The 23227-nt window shown below is 45.6% G+C and overlaps 1 protein-coding gene across 1 annotated transcript; it reads right to left on the minus strand.

The window, feature by feature from the left end:
• Positions 1-674: 674 nt before the first annotated feature.
• On the minus strand, positions 675-8414 carry LOC102557939 (olfactory receptor-like protein COR5; the record flags this gene model as incomplete). The annotated part of the gene is given in 2 exon segments (XM_059722445.1): positions 675-683; positions 7506-8414. Coding segments are annotated over 2 exon segments (918 nt in total), but the record flags the coding sequence as incomplete, so codon positions are not given.
• Positions 8415-23227: the final 14813 nt, after the last annotated feature.

The following is a 23227-nucleotide window of genomic DNA, read 5'->3' on the forward strand; positions in this document are numbered from 1 at the left end:
GGCACTAGTAATAACAGACATGCAAAGGAAAACAATCAAAACAACTACAATATTACCCTGGTTTCATTAAGTATTTGGGGAAACTTAGCTCAAGCTTAACTAATACAATTCAGGTTCAGAAATCTATGCCTAGAGAGAAGAAGAGAAATAGAGAGAGAGTGAGAGCTGGGGTCTCACCAGTCCAAGGCACTCGCGTTCCAGTGCTGACAGGTAAAGTTCTTAGCACAACCCCTGAAGGAAGATGATCTGTTTCTTCCAGCTTCTAAAGAAAAACAGCGGATGGTGTCAGAGAGATTTCTTTTCTTGAAGCACACAGGTTGCTGCTTTTTTACAGATTTTTATACCCTCAGTTCAGCTTCTTCAAAGCATTCTTTTAATTGTGTAAATAATTGTCTTTTCTACTGACAAGGGGTTATATAGTTTGGAACATCTCAAGAAACTGATCAATAACCTGGAAAAAACATAAGGTTAAGGAGTAACCAGACACTTAAGACCCATCTTGAAATCCTTATGGATAGCAGATATACTGGATGGGATACCTCATTGTTTCTTCATAGATAGCTTGTAGCATCAGGGTTTTGTATTTTTACCTATTGTAAATAAGCCTCAATTTAGCATGACTTTTCCAGATTTTACTGTAGTCTTTTAAAAGACTTAAGGGGATTACTTGGAGAGTTCATAAACTTTGTGGGGAGGACTTCCACCAGTCATCCTGGGAAAAGTATGACATTTGGGGTCAGGGCTCCAATGGGTTGGATGCTGTGATGAGCTCTTTACCATTGTTCAGATGTTGCCCATACCCCCTCTGACTCGGTCTCTTTGCCTCAGCATTCCCTGACCTGGCAACTGAGTTTTAGTCAATCAAGTTTAAATAGGCCTCCCATAGTGGGGGCAGGGAATGTACAGCCCAAGATGCCTATTAAACTTTACTTCTGCTTAGTTCTGGTCGGGGGGGGGGGTAGGTCCTTTATAAATCCATATTAGAATTGGTCTAATAAATGCTGAGGTGCGTGTGTGTAAATGTGGGTTGATTAGCATTTGGAGGACAGATTCCGCATCATGCAGAGCTCCCCTGCTTTTGTGATCCCAGAATTCAGTGCGGTTCTTGCCTTGGAATCTCTGTTCTCCATCCTGAATGCTAATGAAGGTGCACTCCTGTCCCATCTCCCATTTAAATGAGTTGTCATCTGGTTCCATCTCAGATGCAAATGAGGCCAGGGGAGTTGCTCTCTTATCTGGAGGGCTTTAGGTGTTTCTCCCACTGCATCTTCATTGTCTTTCGTAATCAGTTCTTGTTTAGGTAGAGGTGGGGAGGGGAAAATTCTTTGTGAGTCAGACAGGCTGTGTCCTGTGCCAGGTTTCCCCAAGAACATAGAGCTGAGAGGTAAAAATGTCTATGTCTATGACACAAAATAACTCTTTTGTTTGTTTGTTTTTTGTTTCAGCTACAGTACAGGCAGTCCTTGACTTAAGACTGTTCGAGTTACAACAAATGGCACTTACAACCTTTGTAAATTATGACAGTTTCAAGGCTCTGACAGACTTTTGACTGGTAAGTCTGTTGTGGTGGGGTGTCGGGGGCAGATTAATGACCCCACAATGAGGGAGGGATTGGGGCTGGGGCTGGGACAGGGGCTGCCCAGCAGGCAGGAGGGGTGTGGGAAGGGGGTGGGTTGGCTTCCGCCATTGCATGCTGCTGGTCCAGGAGGGCATGGGGTGGGGTGTGCCCCTGGATCTGCCTGGGGTGGGCAAGACCTGGGCTACACTGGGCTGTGCTCCAGGTTAGCAGCAGAAGGCATTGGGAATGGGGGCTATACCCTCCTGCCACTCACCGAGCTGGGGCAGGGTGTAGCCACTGTGCTGCCTTCAGAAAAGCAGTGTGAAGTGGCTGGAGCTGCCACAGATTCCCTGTGCCTCCCAGCTTCACCCCACCTTGGCTGGGCAAATGGCAGCAGAGCATGGGGTGGGGGAGAGGTGTGTGCTCCAGGAGCTGCGCAGGGTGGGTGGGGCTGGGGCTGCACTGGGTTGCATTCTGGTCAAGTGGCAGAAGCTATGCATAATTTTAGGATGGCTGCAGCCCCCCCCCCCAATGGCCCCTGGTTCCCCCACCCGCCCCACCCCAATCCATGAGCACACTTCCCCCCCATGCCCTGCCACCGCTGCTCACCCAGCGATGGTGGGATGAGGTGGGGAGAAGCAATGGCTCATCTGGGAGGTTCAGGGAGCCCTGAGTGGCTGCAGCCACTGTGCGCCACTTGTCCATAGTCAACACAGTGGCTCTGTCCTGTCCGAGCTGGACGAGAGGCAGGCAGGCATAGCCCCCTTTCCCAGCACCTTCTGCTGCTGGCCTGGAGCACAGCCCAGTGCAGCCCCAGCCCCGCTCCCCCATGCAGGTCCAAAGGCACATCTCCCTCCCCCATGCCTCCCCAGACCAGTCGTGTGCAGTGACAGGAGCCACTGGAAGAGTTGCCAGATGAGCAGCTCCTGGACTGGTGGCTTGCAACAATGGGAGGTGTCCACCCTCTCCCTAAGCCCTCCACACCCCCACCCCCGCAACTCCAGCTGGGCAGAACTTCCCTTATCCCCTGTCCTAGCCCCAGTCCCAACCCCTCCCTCACTGTGGTGGTGTTGATCTGCCCCCCCCCCCCCCCCCCCATTACAACAGACTTACCAGTTGGAGGCAGCTGTGTTGAGAATGGTAAAGGAACAAATCACCCATTTATAACATTGTTCCTATGGGAAAATTGGTTCTGAGTTACAAAGTTTTGACTTAAGTAGTGGTTTTCAGGAACCAATTGCATTGTAAGTCTGAGGACTTCCTATATCATTACAAATTGTGACCAGGGAGCCAGTGAACAGGGACTACCAACAGGGAGGCATATTTGTTCCCCAACTGCATGGGGGGAGCTGTCTCTGTGACGAGAGGTCTGGCCCCTGAGGTGACCATCATCCACTCACCAGCATCTGTTTTAGGGCATTCTATCGCAGCTTCTCCACCTGGAGTCTTGTCCTGCAGAGAATGAAAGTCACCATCAATCTCTTCTTCAATTGCCATAATCCACAACAGCCTGCTCACCTCTGCCTGGAGTTGCCTCACCTACCCCTCCAGGGCCTCAATCCGGGCACATGTGGGACAGGCAAGGCAGTTCACAGGCCAGTCCTGGGCAGCAATACGCTGGAGTTTCTGACAGAGACTGTCTGGTAGGTGACAAACTGGCTTAGTGGTCACACCCAGAGAGTGGTAGTAGATGCGTTGGTATCGAACTGGAAGGATGTGGGTAGTGGGGTCCTACAGGGTTCGGTCCTTGGCCCTGTAGTCTTCAATATCTTCATCAGTGACTTAGATGTGGGTGTGAAGTATACTCTGGCCAAGTTTCCAGATGATACTAAATTGTGGGGTGGAGTGCACACTCCAGAGGAGAGGGAATGATTGTAGGCAGACCTGGACAGGTTAGAAAAGTGGATGTAGTACAACAAGGACAAGTGCAGAGTGCTGCATCTAGGGCACAAAAATATCCAACACACCTACTGGCTGGGAAGTGACCCTCTCAGCAGCACAGAAGCAGAAAGGGATCTTGGAGCCCTAGTGGACTCAAAGATGAACATGAGTCGTCAGTGTGACGAAATCATCAGCAAAGCTAACTTCACTTCATCATGCATCAGCAGATGCATGACAAATAGAATCAAGGAGGTGATACTTCCCCTCTATGTGGCATTGATCAAACTGCAGTTGGAGTACTGCATCCAGTTTTGAGCACTGGACTTCAAGAAGGATGTTGATAGACTCGAGAGAGTCCAGAGGAGGGCTACTCGTATGGTTAGGGGCTTACAAGACAAGCTTTATGAGGAGAGACTGAGGGACCTGGACCTCTTCAGCCTCCACAAGAGAAGGCTGAGAGGTGATCTTGTGGCTACCTACAAATTCATTAGGGGGACACAGCAAGGGATTGGAGATGCTCTGTTCACCAGGGCGCCTCTTGGCGTAACAAGGGACTATAGTCACAAACTGTCAAAGAGCAGATTTAGGCTAGATATCAGAAAAAAAACTTCTACACTGTAAGGGTGGCCAAAATTTGGAATGGGCTTCAAAGGGAGCTGGTGCTTTCCCCTACCTTGGGATCTTTAAGAGAAGGCTGGATAGGCATCTGTTTGGGGTCATCTGACCCCAGAACTCTTTCCTGACCAGGCAGGGGGTTGGACTTGATGATCTGTTGAGGTCCCTTCCAACTCTAGCATCTATAAATCTGTGAATCTGTGAAACAGGTGTTTGCTGGTTCTTCAGTATTTCTACTCCTACTGGAATGTCTTGCATTTACTTTAAGGAAATATTCATATATAACAGTTCAGGGAGAAATATAGTCCTGATTATTGAAATGGAATTTTGTACATTATGTTATATGGGCCCCTCTACACATGCAGGTAAAGGTATGATGGGATCTAGTGTGATCCACATGATCGTTCCTACTGTCATACCACATGTGTATGGCAGGAGGCTTGATTGTGGGACTCGCACATTAGATCCTATTGTGCCTTATTGCTGGTGCTGAGGGAGCCCAGGATTGGTCTCCCTCTACACTGGAAAGAAGCACGCTCCCACAACTGGGAGCCCCTTAAGTTGAGGGGATCCCAACCACAGAGGTGACTCCCTAGTGGCTGGAAGATACAGCTGTTTCAATCTTCCAGCCCCAGGGGCTCCATGCACCCCTAGGGCTGGCAGATCCCAGGCACACCCTGTGGCTCCTGGAACCCAACTGGATCCCAGCACTCAAAAGTGTGCTGCCAGGATCCAGAGACAGCAGCTGCTGTGGCTGAGAGTCCCCTCAGTTGCGGGACTCCCAGCCTCAGTTGGCCATGGTACACTATAGTGCTGGGTGCCTGGTCAGCTGACAGGGCTCCCAGCAAGGTATACCCTGCTACATGTGCAAATTAAAGTTCAATAGCAATCAGCTATAGAGTTAGTACACATTTTTTAGGTCTAATGTAATAGCTGGTTGGAGCTTTTTATGTCATGATAAATACTTTGCACATGTACGTGGTATCAAGGTAATTATGCAATTAACCAGTTAATTATGCAATACCTGTAATATGCAGAGGGTGCCTAAGTTATGTGATATTTTTTCCCCCTGGAAATTTTAATGAGAAAAAATTCCTGAAGAACTCTATTTAGCAGCTCAGCTAGAGCTAGGCCAATCATTCACGGTAAACAGTTATTTAATTATTTTTCCTTATTTCAGATTAATGAATTATCCATAAACACATCAGGATTAAACATTGTTTCATTAGTCAGTCATAGAATAAGTGTTTTGCACAAACATATACATTCTGCAGCAATGTCTCACTGATTCCCTGAGGTGACTATTCCATGAGGAATTGAATACTGTAATTCACTGCTCCAACAATATCAGTAGTAGTCAGTGGCTTTGGGAAGAGGGCTTCAGAACTGCATATACAATGGGCCTGATTTCAAGTGTAAGGATTTCTCACTATTCCATCTGAAATCAATAGGACCCAAGGTCAAGAATCCTCTCAGGACCTCTGAAAATGAGACCCAGCATAGACTTTAGCTGGGGGTTCCAATATCTGAGGCTTGTGCAATCTATAAGAATTTGCATTCACATAATTGCTCATGTAAACTACTTGGATTATAACAGGATGCTTCCAGGATTCACAAACAAACATGAATACATTTAGAGTCCATTTCCAAAAAACAGTTGAATAGTGATGGCTAGAAAATGGTATTTAGAGTTTGTTTGAGAAATTGGCTTGTAGGTAAAGTACATATGCATTAGAACAATGATCCAGGGCAATGGCAAGGGTTAATTGATTTCTAAAAGCCTGTTTGTAACCAGGCTTCTTCAAGGTCCACTCTGTCTGACCTAGGCAAGCATCAAGCAGACCCACAGGTTGGGAAATTGAAGACATATACCATGCTGTTCCAGAACAGAGATAAGGGAATCTGCCCTGTTGGCCCAGCTTCAGAGCACTTGGGATTTCTGGTTTTGGTAAATGGACCAAATGAGGAGGAAACTGGAACAGTCAAATTAGAATGTGTGCATATGATGGTCTTGTAAAACAAAGGAATATGCTGACAGGATACAACGTGGACAGTATGAAAACCGGAGGGAGACCAATCAATGATGACCAAAGATGAAGAGTCATCACAGAAGGAAAAAGATACAAAAGGAGGGATTTAATATCAGCAAAGGGTTCCTAAAAGAGGAACCTGAGGCCACCATGGGCAAAGGCATACCACCAACCTGTGTCACCCACTTCACTGAGGACAGGTGGGCCTTGGTCTCCAACCTCCTGGCTGCTGACATCTGACATTCAAGAGAGATCCTCAGAGTGAAGCTCATATACTAGCCAGACATACCTTGAGTCTGTGAACCCTGGGACTGCTAGATGTAGAATTGTTTGCCTTATTCTTATCTGCTATCACTGTGTATCAAAAAAAATTGCCTTTGATCAAATGGAGAGGCTGTGGTCAGTCTGAGGGTTTGGGCCTACCTTGGACAAGATATCTGGGTCATAAATCCAGTGCCAACAAATGTAAAATTGAGACAACTCAAATATTGCCAGACTGCCATTTCACCAAACCCTCATCCTTTTTTCCCCTTCCCCTGATCCATTCCATCCTTTTCTTCTCATCTACATGCCTTCCCAATTATTGTTGTTAGCAATCTACATTTTACTCCAGTCTCTGCTTTTGTATAGCAAAAACTGGTCTTATATAGTCTTGGTGTTTGACATAGCATAAAGCTTCCCAGTTGTAGAATACTTTTGGAGATCCTATGACACATGCAGTGTGCAGGAATATATGCTAGCTCTAGAATATTTATCTTCCTGTAATTTTTCCAATGTGAAAATGAACAAACCATAAGTCACAAAAAGACTAAACATTCAATAAGGAAACTGAAAGATAAAGGATTTTGTCAATATGTCAGCTGTAAATACTCCTGGAAAGTCAAATATATGTGAGTTCATCATATTGCCATTTTCCCCTAAAACAATTAGAAATAGATGACCACTCAGATAAATGTCTCCTCAAAAGCACATGGACTTGTGGTGAGAGCATGAATAAAGCAAATTCAGAAATTTTATTGGAATAAACTTTTGAGAACATTTTATAGCATTCAAAAAGAAGCAGCCTACAGTTGCAAAGTGAGGTTCTTTCATCTAACCTGAAGTTTTCTGAAGCATTTGAACCTAGCCATCTTTTTTTTTCATATATTACCTTGATAAATCAATGGCAACGTATTTTAGCATAGGCACAAGATAACCTTCCCATTCACTTAGGTCTCCAATTAAGAAACACCTAATACATGCTTAGCTTGAAGCATAGTTGTAAAACCCATAGAATGAATGGGACTAAACCAAATGCTTGGATTTAATCTCATGCCTAAATATTTTTGTGTCAGGGACTGCTGATGGATTTTGTGGTTTGATCCTAGAAGTTGTATATGCAAATGAAGCCTTCATGGAAGCAATATTTTTTTCTCCATCACTCTCTTCAGGGCATCCTTCACCTCCTTATTCCTCAGACTGTAGATCAGTGGGTTCAGCATGGGGATCACCACAGTATAGAACAGTGAGGCCATTTTGTCTGTATCCAGAGAGTAACTGGTGGCTGGTCAGAAATACATGAAGAGAATCCTCCCATGGAGCAAAGTAACAGCCATCAGGGGGGAGGTACAAGTGGAGAAGGCTTTATACCTGCTTTCAGTGGAGCAAATCCTTAGTACAGTTACAATGATAAAAATATATGAGATGAGAATAGTTGTGATGCTACTTATTTCAACCACGCTGCCAAGGGTGAATACCAGTAGCTCATTGACATAGGTGTCAGAGGAAGAGAGCTTCAGGAGGGGGTTGATATCACAGAAGAAATGGTTTAGCACATTGGAATCACAATAAGATAATTTTAGTAAATAGCTGGTGTGTACCACCGAGTTTATGAAGCTACATATGTATGAACCAATCACCAGCCTCAGGCAAGATCTTGGTGACATGATGACTGTATAGAGCAATGGATTACATACTGCCACATAGCGGTCCTATGCCATCACAGCCAGCAGGAGGCACTCAGAGATCACAAATAAAATGAAGCTAAAATATTGGGTGATACAACCTGCATAAGAAATAGTTCTCCTCTGGTGTAAGAAGTTCACCAGCATCTTTGGAGTGACAACTGTGGAATAACAGGCATCCACCACAGATAAGTTCTTTAGGAAAAAATACATAGGGTTGTGAAGGCGGGGATGAAGATGGATCATTGCAACCATCCCCAGATTCCCCATCAGGGTGATGACATAGATCACTAGAAACACCACAAAGAGTGGGACCTGAAGCTCCAGATGATTTGTTAATCCACAGAGAATGAATTCAGTCACAGAAGTACAATTCCCCACAGCCATTACTTCAGTCTTGTTTTCTGTCTGACTGTAAAAAGGGAGAAGAGTGGGAAGAAGAACAAAGTTGGACTGAATGATAATATAAAAATTTCAGGACTGTCAAACAAGGTTACACGAATGTTCCATCTAGCCTGGCAGCCTCTGCAACAAAGGCAAGGAGTTTAGAGGGATTACAGGGAATGTATGTGAATGGGACCTATCTAGAGTAATCCATCCCCTGTCGTGGCATCCCTGGCATTAACCATAATCATTTAGGGAAGTTAGAATTTACAGCCCTGATTGTTCTATTTAATAACTCCTGACTGATCTAACCTTCATGAATGTGTCTAGTCCTTTTTTGAATCTGGTTATACTGTCTGCCTTTGTAACCTTTTGTGGTGATGAATTCCATTAAATAAATATACATTACATGGAAAATACTCTGTCCAGTTTGTTTTAAATCTACCTCTTGATAATTTAAAACATTGTCCCCTAGTTCTTACATTCTGGGACTAGGTGAATAACAGTTGCCTTTTCACTTTATGTTCCCATTTTTCCCCCTCCTCATTTCCAAATTGAAGAGACCCAACCTTTTCACTTGCATTTGGCACAGCAGCTGCCCCATATCTCTGAGAATATTTGTTGCCATTTTCTTTACCTTTTCTAATTATTCCTTTTAAAAATGTGGAGATGAGATTTTCTCACACCGTTCAAGATGGGCTTGGCACGGTATATATGCTCACATTATAAAAACAAAATTAAAAAAAAAATCAGTCATGTGGAATTAAGGACCCCAGGCCCTGGAACTTCTAGTTTGAAAACCTAGAAGTTCAAAAATGTCCTTCATATCTGAAAAATGGTATCCCCAGTTAATGGCAATATATAACTTTTGGAGTAAATCTCCCAAAGCATGACAGGTTTTATTTGTGTAATTCTACAGACGTTATTAAGGTTATTCACATGAACAGAACATCTGTGTTGAGTGTTTAGGTGGTAGTGGGATACATTAAATCGGGGTTTAATTACATGGAATATTTGTGAAAAATTACCAACAGTGAAATTTTTGAAAGGCAGACAGTTGTTCCTGCAGTAGTTATGTTTATGCTGGATTTCCCAGGATAGAGACCATAACAGTAATCCATAACAATAATGATAGACTCAAAGGAACCCACTTTTTGCTCTGGTATCCTCCAAAGAAAGAAACATTTTCCTTAAGACTATAATTTTATTTTGAAATAAATATGACTGCATTCAAGAACAAAATAGTTACTATGTGATGCCTAGTGAGTCCTGGGCACAGAGAATACCACTGAAAGCCAAACTAATCTGGGCTGTAACCAAAAAGGGTGATTTACATACTATTTATATTGGAAATAACATCACACCTACCTGCTCAGTCATGTCCAGCATTCCTGGTTCTGATGTTTGAATATTGACAGCATCTCTTTATGCAGCAAAAGATCATTTCAAGAAAGAAACTCTTCAACACCTCAAGTTCTGACTGTATGGACAAATTGGAGTCAGGTCAATAAAAATATACCAAACGTCTCCTGGGTGCAAGGGATAATTTCATGCCAGAGAGTCATCCTGAAAAAAGTATGTGAAGTTCCTGATGGTTGTTTTTTCCCCCCTGGCTGCCAGCTTTATTTTAGTGAATGAAACTGAACTACAGATAATCTTCCACAGCTTGAAACTGGCTCATATAACCCTGTGCAAACATTTGTGAGGACCTCTTCAATCAGTTTTAAAGTCACTGCTGGCCACTTAGTTAAATCCACTCTTCGTAAAAGCAAAAATTGAGGTGCATGAAGCCTTCAAGATCGTAAGTTAAATAAAGGATATCTTCTTCCCAACTAATAAAAATTCCCTAAACAGTATGAGGGAGGCTTCTTTTCCATATATACTAACCTGCTGGGGCAGGCTGTTGGCACCAGGCAATTATGAAACAGGTGGGCACCCTGAGCGCTGAGCGCTAAAGGCAATAATGTCAGTGTGTATCAAGTACACTCATGGGACACTTGGGGACCCTCTACATGTGCAGGTAAAGCTGCAATGAGATTTACTTTGTGATCCACACTATTGTGCCTCCTGCCGTGACTGACACATGCATGGCAGGAGGCATGATTCTGGGATCAAGCATCAGATCCTATCCAGCCTTATTGCTGGGATGGGGCCAGCCTTATTACCTGGCTCCCCCTGCACTGGTAAGAAGCAAACTTCCGTGGATGGGAGCTGCATCAACTGACCTGGACCCCCAGTTGCAGGGAGACCTCAGGGGTCCCTGCAGTAGGAGACCACAGCTAGTGTGCGCTTCAGACATGGAGGCACTCCATGCACCCGCAAAGAAGGGAGATTGCATCAGCTGTGGTCTCCCAGCTGCAGAGCTGTGTGACCCAGAGAGCAGTAGCAGTAGCTGGGCACGCAGATTAACCCTTTCCTTTTTTTCTCCCCTGGGACAGGCAGTATGGGCAACCATAATTAAGCCAGGCGGGAGTGGGGGCAGGGGGTAAAGACCAGGGGTGTAGGGTGTTGGGGATGGGGGGTGGGGAGGGAATGGGCACTGCCCTGGACAGCAGAGGAGAGGAGGTGGGTGCAGGGTTTACCATAAATTGTAGCTTAGAGTGGCCACACCTTAGTGTAATAGGAGCTAGATAGCACAGATCAGATATAATCCTGCCCTGGAGTGGCATCATTTTGACCTGTATAACAAGTGCTTAGAAGTACTTTAAGATATTAATGTGCAGACAATTTAGGGGTTAAGAGTTCCAGGATCCAGCCAAAATTATCCTGTAATAAGGCCCCAAAGCACTGTTTAAACAGCTTAAAGTTATGCCACTCCAGTCTGTTTATCTCTGATCTGTGTTACCCAACTCATGTTACAAAAATGTGTAGCCACTCAAGGCTACACTTTAGGGTGAACACCTATCTGCGCCCCCCCCCCCCCCCGTTGGCCCTGATTGGACCCACTGCCCCCACTTCTCCCACATCCCACTGTCCCCTGCCTCTATTCCCCAAGATTCCTAATTGGCCTGCAACTCCCCTACCCACCTGAATCGGGCCTGCCATACCCAACCCCCACAGCACCCCAGATACCTGCTCAGCCCCCCTGTCTCCCCTCCAGCTTACTCTGGGCTTCTGCACAGTCCCAGGCACAAGCAGAGAAGCGAAATCTGCCTTCCCAGGCACCACCACCATCAACACCACTGTCTGGGCTGGGCTTAGCTCAGAGAAAAACAGCAGCTCAGTCGAGGCAGGAGCAGTGGTGGGGATGAGGCAGGCAGGTTCCCCATCTCTGCCTTCCCTGGGACAGTGTGGAAGCCAAAAATAAGCAGGGCGGAGGGAAGAAGGGGAGCCCTGGGGCTCAGGGGGAACAGGGGGGAACAAGGGGGGAACACCAAGGGGCAAGGGGGTAGCCCAACACCTTTTAGCCCAACAATCTAGTTATAGATTTCATAGATGTTAGGGCTGGAAGGGACCTCACAAGATCATTGGATCCACCCCCCTGCCCAAGGGGTAGGAAGTTAGTTGGGGTCAGATGACCCCAGCAAGATAAGCATCCAAGCATTTCTTAAAGGTATCCAAAGTAGGTGCTTGCACTGCTTGTGTGGGGAATCTATTCCAGACTCTGGAGACTCAGATGGTAAAGAAGTTTCTCCTTATGTCCAATCTAAAATGGACTTTCAGCAGTTTGTAACCATTGGACCTTCTCTTTCCTTGTGGTGCCCTGGTGAACAGATGTTCTCCCAGTTCCTGATGCACATGACTGATATACTTATAGGCTGCCACCAAGTCCCCCCTGACCCTTTGCTTCTCTAGGCTGAAGAGGTCCATGCCTCTCAGCCTGTCCTCATAAGGCCTGTTCTCTTGAGCTCTAATCATATGAGTGGGTCTCCTCTGGACTCTCTCAAGCTTCTCCACATCCTTTCTAAAGTGTGGAGCCCAGAATTGGACGCAGTACTCCAGCTGTGGCCTCACCAAGGCTGAGTAAAACAGGAGGTTGACTTCTTGGATCTTGCTTGAAATACATCAGTAGATGCAAACCATAGCTTTATTTGCTATGCTGTCTGTGGCATAACAGTGGTGGCTCATGTACATCTTGTGGTCAATCATGACCCCCAAGTCTCTTTTGGTCATGGTGCTAGTGAGTGTAGCACTGCCAAGCCTTTAAGTATGATGTGAGTTTTTTATCCCAAGGTGGAGCACCTTGCATTTCAACATGTTGTGTGTCATCATCAGGTTTTGATCCACCCATCATATGAGCCTGTCCAGGTCAGCCTGAATTTCCAGGGAATCCTCTAGCAAGACTGCAGTTCCTCATAATTTGGTGTCATCTGTACACTTAGCCAGCCCAATTCTGACACCCGAATCCAGATCATTTATGAATATATTAAAGAGTACTTGTCAAAGTACATAGCCCTGGGGGATGCCACTGGTCACCATGGACCACATTGACTCAGTTCCATTGACTATCATTCTCTGGGTCCATCCACAGAGCTAGTAACCCAGCCATCAGACCTTAAGGTTGCCAAGGCTGCAGTTTCCCAATTTTACCATGAGGACATCATGGACGACCAAGTCAAAGGGTTTTTTTAAATCTAAATATATGATTGCTTATTGATTTTACAGCTTTCCAATGGATAGGGAAAATGATCAACTCATGATCACTGTCACCAAGCTTCCCTTTGATTCTCAGGTCACTGACTAGATCATCCCCTTTGACCAGTACCAGATCCAGCAGTGCCTTATCTCTTGTCAACCCGTGGACTTCTTGAGTCAAATAGAGCTTGTCAATACAAGTGATCAAGCTTCATGACAGATCAGATTTGGCTGAATGTTCTTCCCATGAGATATCAGGGTGGTTGAAGATGCCCATGACAACCGTGCACTGAGAGCGTGCAGCATCTGCCAGTTCCCTAGCGAATTCATGGTCCAACACTTACTTCTGGTTAGGAGGTCTGTAATAGACTCCTATACCTACAGTTAGACCCCTTTCACCATGTTCTCCCCATATGCTAACCCACAGTGTCTCAAGTCACCCTCCTTAGGTGCCAATCTCTGCTTGAAGGGAAGTGTACTGCTCCTTCACATAAAGAACTACACACACGCCCTTCCTTGCAAAACAATCCCTCCTGTACAATGCATAGCCATCAATACCTGTGGTCCAGTGATAGGTGGAGTCCGACCAGGACTCTGTTATCCCTATGACACCATATTCATTTTTGCTTAGCAGAAGGGCCAGTTCCTCCTGTTTGTTCCCCACGCTCCTGGCATTTGTGTACAGCCAGCTAAGCCTTCCATCAGAAGCCCTGGGCTTCCCTGTCCTCTTAAAAGAGTCCAGTCCTTGGGCTGGGGTAAGGGAGAGTTCCCTTGTCTTACCTGACCTGCCGATTCTGTGGTTGGCACTTCCAGGGCTTGCACTAGTAATTTTACACCCATCCCCCAGTCATCTTAGTCATTAAATCACGTGTTAATCTCTCTTCTTAAAGATGGATAATTGGGCAGGCAAGAGGGGAAGAGATATGGGACCAAGAAGAAAAGAGTAAACCAGATGAAACAGGGCACTGCCCTAAAGGGAAAAAAAAAACCACATCTCCCCCCCCCCCCCCCCCAAAAAAAAAGTAACCTGCAAAAGAGCCATTAGAAAAGGAGTGTGAACACAGGGCCCTTCCAGGGGGGAAGTGGGTGGCCTGAAGGAAGCAGAAACTGAAGAGGACAACAGGAGAGGCCTTCTCATTCTTTCTGAGAAAGTAGGGCAGTCAGCTAGTTACCTCAAGAGTCTGTACACAAATGTATGGAGCCTGGCAAACACTTAGGAAAAACTGGAAGGAATCAGACAGTCCCAGAACTATGATGTGACTGGAATAACAGAGACTTGGAGGAATACCTTGCATGACTGGAGTACAGTCATGGATTGGGTATAAACTGTTCAGGAAGGACAGGCAGGGGAGAAGAGGAAGAAAAGTTGTTTTTTATGTAAAAGAGCTGTATGACTGCTTAGAGCTTTCTTATGAAACTGGAGAAAGGCCTCTTGAAAGTCTCTGGGTTAGGGTCAGAGGGCAGAGCAACAAGGGTGGGTGCTGTGATGGGTATGTACTATAGACCACCAGACCAGAAAGATGAGGTGGATGAAGCTTTCTTCAAACATCTAGTGAAAGTTTCCCAATCACAAGCCCTGGTTCTCATGGGAGACTTCAACCACCCTGATATCTTCTGGGAGAGCAATACAGAAGTGCACAGGCAATCCAGGAAGTTTTTGGAGGGTGTGAGGGACAGCTTCCTGGTGCAAGTGCTGGAGACACCAACTAGGAGCTGTGATCTTTTTGACCTGCTACTCATAAACAGGGAAGAAATGGTGGGGGGTGGGGGGGATGTAGTAGTGGATGGCAATTTGGGCAACAGTGACAATTAGATGATTTTTCTCAGGATCCTGAGAAGAGGAAGGAAAGACAGCAGCAGAGTACAGGCCCTGAACATCAAACAAGCAGACTTCGTCTCACTCAGGAAACTCATCGGACATGAAGGGCAGCAAGAAGGGTTTTTACGATTTTGTCAGCAATAAGAAGTGGATCAGGGAAAGTGTGGGTCCTTTACTAAATGGGGGAGGCAACCTAGCGACAGAGAATGTAGAAAAACCTGAAGCACTCAATGCCTTTTTTCTCTCAGATTTCACAGGCAAGGTCAGCTACCAGACTACTGCACCAGGCAGCAGAGTTTTGGGAGAGGTCGAGCATACAACAGTGGCCAAAGAAAGGCTAGGGGCTATTTAGAAAAGCTGGATGTGTACAAATCCATGGGGCCAGACAGGATGCACTTGAGGGTGCTGAGGAAGTTGTCTACTGTGATTGCAGGGCTGCTGGCCATAATCTCTAAAACTCCTGGAAATTGGGAGAGATCCCAGACAATTAGAATAGGGAAAATATAGCATCCATTTTTAAGAAAAGGAAGAAGGAAGGTCCAAGGAACTACGGATGGGTCACCCTCACCTCAGTCCCTGGAAAAATCATAGAGCAGGTCCTCAAGGAATCCGTCTCTAAGCACTTGGACTAAAAGAAGGTAATCAGGAATAGTTAGCATGGATTCACCAAGGGCAAGTCATGCCTGACCAACCTGAATGCTTTCTATGATGAGATGAATGGCTCTGTGGATGTAGGGAGACCAGTGGATGTGATATGCCTTGACTTTAGGAAGGCTTTTGATACCATCTTCCACAACATTTTCACATACAAGCTAAACTGAATGGACTGCAAGGTAGACATAAAACTGGCTGGATCACCCAACTTAGAGAGTAATAGTCAATGGCTCGATGTCTGGTTGCTTCTGGTATCAAGTGAAGTGCCTCAGGAGTTGGTCCTGGGGACAGATTTGTTCAATATCTTCATCAGTGACCTGGAAGATGAGATAGAGTGTATCTTCAGCAAGTGTGCAGATGACTACAAGCTGTGGAGTATTAGTAGATACAGTGAAGACGAGGGCTAGGATTGAGAGAGACCTTGACAAATTTGCAGATTGAACCAAAAGAAATCTCATGGGATTCAATAAGGACAAGTGCAGAGTCCTGCACATGTTACAGAACAATCCCTTGTGCTGCTACAGTCTGGGGTTTGAATGGCTAAGCAACAGCTCTGCAGAAAAGGACCTGGGGTTTACAGTGGACAGTAAGCTGACTATAAGCCAACAGTGTGCCCTTGTTGTGAAGAAGGCTAACAGCATACTGGGCTGCATTAATAGGAGTTTTGCCAGCAGATCAAGGGAAGTGATTATTCCCCTCTGTTCAGCACTGGTGAAGCCACATCTGGAGTACCGCATCCAGTTTTGTGCCCCCCACTACAGAAAGGATGTGGACAAATTGGAGAGAGTCCAGAGGAGGGCAATGGAACTAGGAGGTGGGTGGGGGCACATGATTCCTGAGGTGAGGCCAAGGGAATTGGGCTTAGTTATTCTGGAGAAGAGAAGACTGAAGGGAGAGTTGATAATAGCCTTTGACTACCTGAACAGTGGCTCCAGTGAGTATGGAGCTAGACTTCTCAGTGGTGGCAGATGACAGAACAAGGAGCAATGGTCTCAAGTTTCAGCAAGGGAAGTTTAAGTTAGATATTAGGGGGAAAAAAGAACAAACAACTCTCTCACTAGGAGGGTAGTAAAACACTGGAATGGTTTAAATCGGAGAGGTTGTGGATTCTTCATCCTTGTAGGTTTTTAAGGCCCAGCTAGAGATAGTCTTGGCTGGGATGATCTAGCTGGGGATGGTCCTGCTTTAAGCAGGGGGTTAGATTCACTAGCTGACCTCCTGAGGTTCCGTCCAACCCTTATTTTCTATCATTCTATCATAAGAAAAAAAGAGTGGTAGGACCTAGATCACTAAGTCCTCTGTGATCTTGGGCAGCATTCTATCATTTTTTTTACAACTAGAAAAGCGGTAACAAGTGAATGAGGGAGGAGGGCTCAGGGACCACTGAGGCTGAAGTAGAGTACCAGAGGAGGGTGCTAATAAGCTCCTCCATCTCACCTTGCTACAGGATGGTTAGTTATTTTTAGGGAATTTACAGACAGACAATTTTAGACTGTTCTTTTATGGACCATCTGTAAATCTGCAGACAGTTGTCAACCGTTTTTGTAACACACCATCATGTTACCCTCAAGATTGTCTTACAAAATCCTTGAGTATGAGGATGATCAACTCATTTTACATATCCACTTGCAAGTCCAGCAGGTGGAAGAGAATCTGGCTTTGGAAGCCTTTGATTATAATGTATTATCTATCACAATAGGGCCCAGATCCTGGATCATGACTTCTGGGGTCTAATAGTAATGATCCATACTGTTATAAAAAGAGGAAGGTGTCTTGGTCCAAACTGACCTGAAGTCTATTGGGTTCAAATGCTGTTTCTGTAGCTATGATTTTCCTGTGACACTGGATAGGTCTTATGTTTTCTTCTCTGACTGCAAATTTTTGACAGCTATAGTATAACCTGATAAATTGTTAAAGTGAATGTAGTGTGTCTTCATCTGATGAACATATATGACACGATATAAAGACGAAATGTTGCCATCAATTGTAGAGGAAGCAGTAGAAGCAGTTTGGATAATGTGGTGGATGTGAACCAAAAGAAGATAGGGGGAAAACTGCATTGAAAAAACAGCTCCCAGTTAGTATGCCAACCATTTTCTTGTGGGATGTCTGACAAATTAGGGATTGACATTTAATCTATAAAACGGTACAGTTTGAGCTAAAAGATATCTTTACCTGTGTGTATCTTTGCTGGGCTCATTTCTGTGTGGACAGGACATTGTGGACAATCTATTACACACATTCATCTATGGGTTACATGATACAGCTAGACTCCTAAAGGATAGTAAGGTTTATTTCAATAGATTTTTCTCAATTTTGTTTCATTAAGGAGAAAGAGGAGCACCCTGCAGGTATGAATGCTTGTGTGTGTCTGTGGTATGCACTTGCCCCTAGGCTGTTATGTTATAAACTGTGTGGTATGCTAATTAGGGAATTGTAGGGAATTTATTTATGTAATGGATGATATGCTTCCCTTCCCAACAAAGGCTCAAGGCAACTTACAGTGACTCCCCCCCCCCCCCCCGCAACCCCCCCCAACATATTTTGTAAAAGCAAATAGAACATTAAAATAAAATATAAATCATAAAGTCCCTCAACAGTAATCCAATTTAGCCATGCTTGCTCAATGTCTGCTCAAATAGGAAAGTCTTAGACAGTAGAATCACAATGAGGATTCACTCATGTAATCACATGTTCATGTAAAACTGCCAGTTTCCATTGGAAAGAAAACAAAAACAAACTTTCTAAGCTGTGTCTATAGAGATGTGGCAGGCTTGCCAACAGCAGCCTGGCATGCCAGTTTTGAGGAGGCTCAAGGTGATTGGTGGGGCATTTACCCTTCCCCAGCAATAAGATGATAGCAAGGGAAAAGCTTGCCCTGCCCCTACTCAGGGGCAAGGTGAAGAGCCAGACCAGAGAGGGAACTAACACCCTCTACTCCGATTGGCCCATTCACAATCTAGGAGTGGAGCTTCTAAACAGAATAAAAAGGCAGCATGCCCGGCATATGGGCGGCTGCAATGAGGGATGAAGAAGAGGGCTAAGAAGAGCTGGTAGAGCTGGCCATCAGGGTGGAGCAGTTGCCCCAGAAGAGCCTGGAAGATGCCTTGCCAGATGGAGAATGGCAAATGACTGCGTCCCCAGTCCTGCCATGAGGGAGCACGGTGATGGTGCACAAATTGGGGCATGGAGAGTCAGGAGTGGGCTGAAATTCCAGCATTGCATGCAGCAGCTCGGGTCTCTAACCTCTGCACAAGGCAGGGAACCTGGTGCACAGATTGAGAGCAGACTGAGTCCCTGGAGCTGCATGCAGAAGCTCAGATCTCCATCCTCGGCACGAGGCCAGGCACACAATGTACTGGTCAGTATGCAGAGGGTCCAGGAGAGAACTGAGATCCCAGAGCTGCATGTGGCAGATGGGGGCCTCCAACCCCATCCCCCCTGCACAAGGCAGAGGCTAGAGGTGCATGGGACAGTACACAGGGCTAGAGGGTCCACCGGTGCACGAGACGGTGCACAGGGCCAAAAGAGGGCCAAAGGATGGGAAAGTCTTGAGCAGTTGAGGACCAAGGGAGATGTCTTGCCAGGGGAAATGAGTGCAGCTCATCAGGCCCCAGAGTCATGAGTTGCCAGGGAAAGGGATTTCCACAGGGGAGAAGGGCCTTCCTACTCAGTGGCAAACAGCTGGGAGGACCCCCTAAGGGAAAGAGGGGTCCTGGGTTGAGGCCTGGCTAGCTGGGTTGAGTGGGTCTAGGGGTGCACCTGGGATATGGGGGCTCCCATTCTCCTCATCTGGGGCTGTCCTTCCCCAGGCATTGACATTGCTTCAACACAGCTTATTGCCTTGTCCATTCTCCCCTAGACTCTGTGCATCATATTTTGTGAACTTTGAGCCTCATGCTGTGTGAACCCTGAGTCATATGTTTTGTAAACTTTGCACCTGACTAGAGTATAAGACTTCATAACATTTAATTAGACCCCCTGTTTTGACTACCTGATCCCTCACCTGTGTATAGAGTGTTTGTATAGATATATATACCATATATTGCCTATAGTTCTTATATTATATGTATGTATATGTTAATATTATAACTTTTATATTTTATTAATTTTTACATAGTTAAGTTTGTCATGTGTCCTGGGCTTGCTCTATAGGGAGAAGAGGGAAACTGAATACAGCAGGCAGTTTTACCTCCCACAGCTCAGCAGCACCCACTACCATCCCTTCATTTGAAGAGGGGGTACTTAGACGAGTACCACACAGGTTACAGAAAGAAAAAAAAAAAGGTTGAAAATGTGATACAGACTGCTCCAGCCTTGGGGTCCCATAAAACCTGAAACAGTCACATCTGAGAGGTTTGAACTCTCCACCTTTGTGCAGGTGTGGGTCTTCCTTTGCCTGGAAGTTTTCTGGGCATTGGTGTCTGACTGTTCTTGGGCTGTTAACCCAAGGTACCACTGTCACCATTTGCAGGTATCAGGTGTGAAAGTAGAGGATGATGAACAAGAACTCATTGTTTTTCTTGCTGCTGCTCTGACATCATGAAGAATTCCCCAGCCAAAGTTACAATTTTCAGGGCCATCCAGTCAGCAGACAGGCTCATTTATCCTGCTGAGTCCTAATACAGTAAATTTGTTCTCTCTCCCCTTTGTTCTCTAGGAACCTGGAAAATCAGGGGCCACGTTTGGTCAACCACAGGCAAATAGTCTTGGGGTATAACAAGAAGGTAAGGTCCCTACCCACCAGGGTGGCTGTGAAGCACAGGAGGCTAGTTGAGGCCAGCAGGGAGGGGCACATTTAGTGTGCCATGTTCTGTTCCTTTAGGCTGGTGTTGTCTGTTGTCTTGGGACCCACTAATGCCCCTTGTCTATAACTGCAGGATACTGGCACCCTGGACAATGCCACCTTGATCTATATGACCCCACAGCATAGGTAGTGCCGCTTCATTGAGTGAAGTAGTCCATTGGTCTTTGCTTACCTCTTACTGCAAGAGGTGGTGGTCTCTGATGACTTTGATTTGTGAAGGGGGTGAGCATGCTATAATGGCACACCAGTGTGTTTGGTTTTCCCTGGAATGTCAGGGAACATGTAATGGTATACTTCACTACCTACTATGACCACCTTGCAGAAGGGCACAGCTGAGCTGTATCTAGCTTAACTGTCAGCCAAAAACTTGCAAAGGCTCCAGATATGTGGCCGAGTCCATTACATGCCCCTCCCTGACTCACTCCTGTCTTAGGTGATTTGCCATCCGGTGCTGTGAAAGAAACTACAACTGTTTGAGTTGTATGAGAAGTGCTGAAGGATCATGGTTGAGCAGAAGGTGACCATGCTTCAGCAGACTTAATTAATTGAGTCTGCCCTGATGTGCTGCAATTACAGCTCATTGAAGCAACCTCGCTGCATATGTATAAATGCCCAAAGTGCCTTTATCTATTGCTAGTGAGTTGTTTTCATGGGACTGAAGGCCATCTCAGCTACTTCCTCAGTGAAGAAGGAAAAGCTGAAGGTGCTGGCAAAGTGGGTGGAGAAAAACTAGCATATTATTATAACAACTGGATGTGGAGCCAGTACTAGTGTGTTATCATGATCCCTGGGTGTGCATCCAGGCTCAACAACACATTGAGCCACTGAGGTTGCACTGGGAGTGTTCTGGCTCCTTTGTTCTCCCCTCCCTGTTGCCCTATTTCTCCTTATGCAACCATAATAGTGGCCTGCCACTTACCAACCCTGGAAGCAGGATTTGTCCTGTCACAGACTGGGTCTTCTGGGGCAGTGGCTTCTTGTTGGGAGAAGGATGGTTGAGATACTGAAGAGGAGGGGAGGATTGAAAACTCCAAAACCTTTTTATCCAAGCCCAGGTCTATTTCAGAGTCCATGTGGCTCGAGCAGATGGCCAGGTAGGTTGCACAGTTTGGCAGAATGGCCAAATGATCAATGGTCTTGCTTAATGCCTGTGTAACTGTGCTGACCTGTGAAGGCTGCACTCTTCAACCAGAGTTATATTTGAGTTTGTGTTACTTTCCTGAATGTTGCTTTGTGAGGCTAAGCAGAGTGAACAGGGGCAGATGCAGGGGTTGGAGTTGGGGCTGGGATAGGGGAGAAGGGGAGGGTTCAGTGAAGTGGTGCAGTTCCCGCCCCCCTGCTTTTAATCTGTGCCCTGCCCAAAGTTTAAAACCAGGTCCTGACATTTACAGCAGCATTTCTATTCAGGTAGAAGTGATGCAGTCACTTGTTTTTATGTCTCATTATCATCTACCTGATTCCTTCTAATCTCTTCTTTTCACAGGTGTTCATGGTCTTCTCTCCTTCTTAATGGCCTTTAATGATACCACTAATCAAGTTTTCTTCTGCAGTTCTGCTGTATATTAGCTGCTCCTGGTAATGTAGCTCCTATTTCTTATCCCTGAAGACTGTTTTTTAATTTTAGCTAAAACATTAACTCAGGTGTGGAAACTTTAATTCAGATGATTGTTAACTCAGGTGTGGAAATAACTGTCAGTGAAGCATTGGATGCACTGTCAAGATGCTTAAGAGATTTTGTTTTGTGATTTTGTTTTATGAATCTGAAAGAGATGTAATGACTATAGACTAATGAAACGACGAGTTTTGAGTCTTTTGCCAAGTTTGTTACGGTTTTATACATACTATATGATCAAATAAATTAATTCACATTCCAATAAAGTGGAGGGAGGGTCTAGGGGCTAGTGGGAAATTGGAGGGGTAAGGGGAGTGATCCAAGTAGCACAGGGGTTCCCTTCCCGCTCTCCTTCCTAGTCTATATTGTGGCTAGAGAGTTGGTAAGCAGGACAGCCATGGAGCAGACTTGCAGCCTCTACTCACCAGCCCTGTAGTGGCAGGTGTGAGCAGTGCCCATTAGGCAGGGTATTAACCCTGAATACATGACTGGTCAGTAGCACTTGTTAATTTTAACACAGACTAAAATGCCTCATGATTTGGATCTGCTAACTTGAAGGGATAATCTTACCCATAGTTGTGTTACAAGGATGATTGTATGGTTTGAAGAATAGGTTAGATGAGGACTTTTATTGGATGTTTTGGATATGGATGTTACTGCCTTGATCAGGAGATTGGACTAGATGACCTCTGGAGATCCCTTCCAGTCCTGTTTTCTATGATCTGAAAACTGGCCTGGAGCCTATGCAGGGAGATTTCCCCTCTGCTCCCCTGTCTGGCCCAAGGGATATGCTCCTCTGGGAGTCTGAGTCCCCTTCTGGGACTTGTGACTCAGAGTCCTGAGTGTGAAGGCCCAGACATTTTGGGAAAATGATTCAGACATTTCAAGGTGTTTTCAACCGTTCCTTCAAAAGGGAATTTAAGCAGTCAGAGATTTGGAGTAGTGAAGTGATTTGAGCCCTCCCCTGGAAAGCTATATACCCTGCGTTCTAAACCTAGTTCCTCCTGAAAGTGGTTGGACCTGCATGTTGGTGATACTTTTGCTACTCACACCATCAGTCAGGCACTAACAGCAACAGTCCTTTGTGCTGCTTTGGATTCTGCCCCCCTGAGCAGCTAAAAGTGGGGAGGGAAGTGCATGTACCTGTCAGATTAGGGGGAAAGTAGTCAATCAGAGAGTGTGGCCCAGTGAGGTAGCTGCTGGCCTTATAAGAAACATGTTGTGTGTTCTAGCCTGCAACTTTTAAGTGGAGCAGGATCTGAGAGATGCAAGTTCAAGTCCTTTCTGGGTAAGGAGGACTGTGGCCCTGGCTTTTCTGCCTCCTGGGCAAGAGCCATAACTATTCAGCC

The sequence above is a fragment of the Alligator mississippiensis genome, chromosome 2 (genome assembly GCF_030867095.1).
Source record: "Alligator mississippiensis isolate rAllMis1 chromosome 2, rAllMis1, whole genome shotgun sequence".
In the NCBI taxonomy this organism is placed as follows: Eukaryota; Metazoa; Chordata; order Crocodylia; family Alligatoridae; genus Alligator; species Alligator mississippiensis.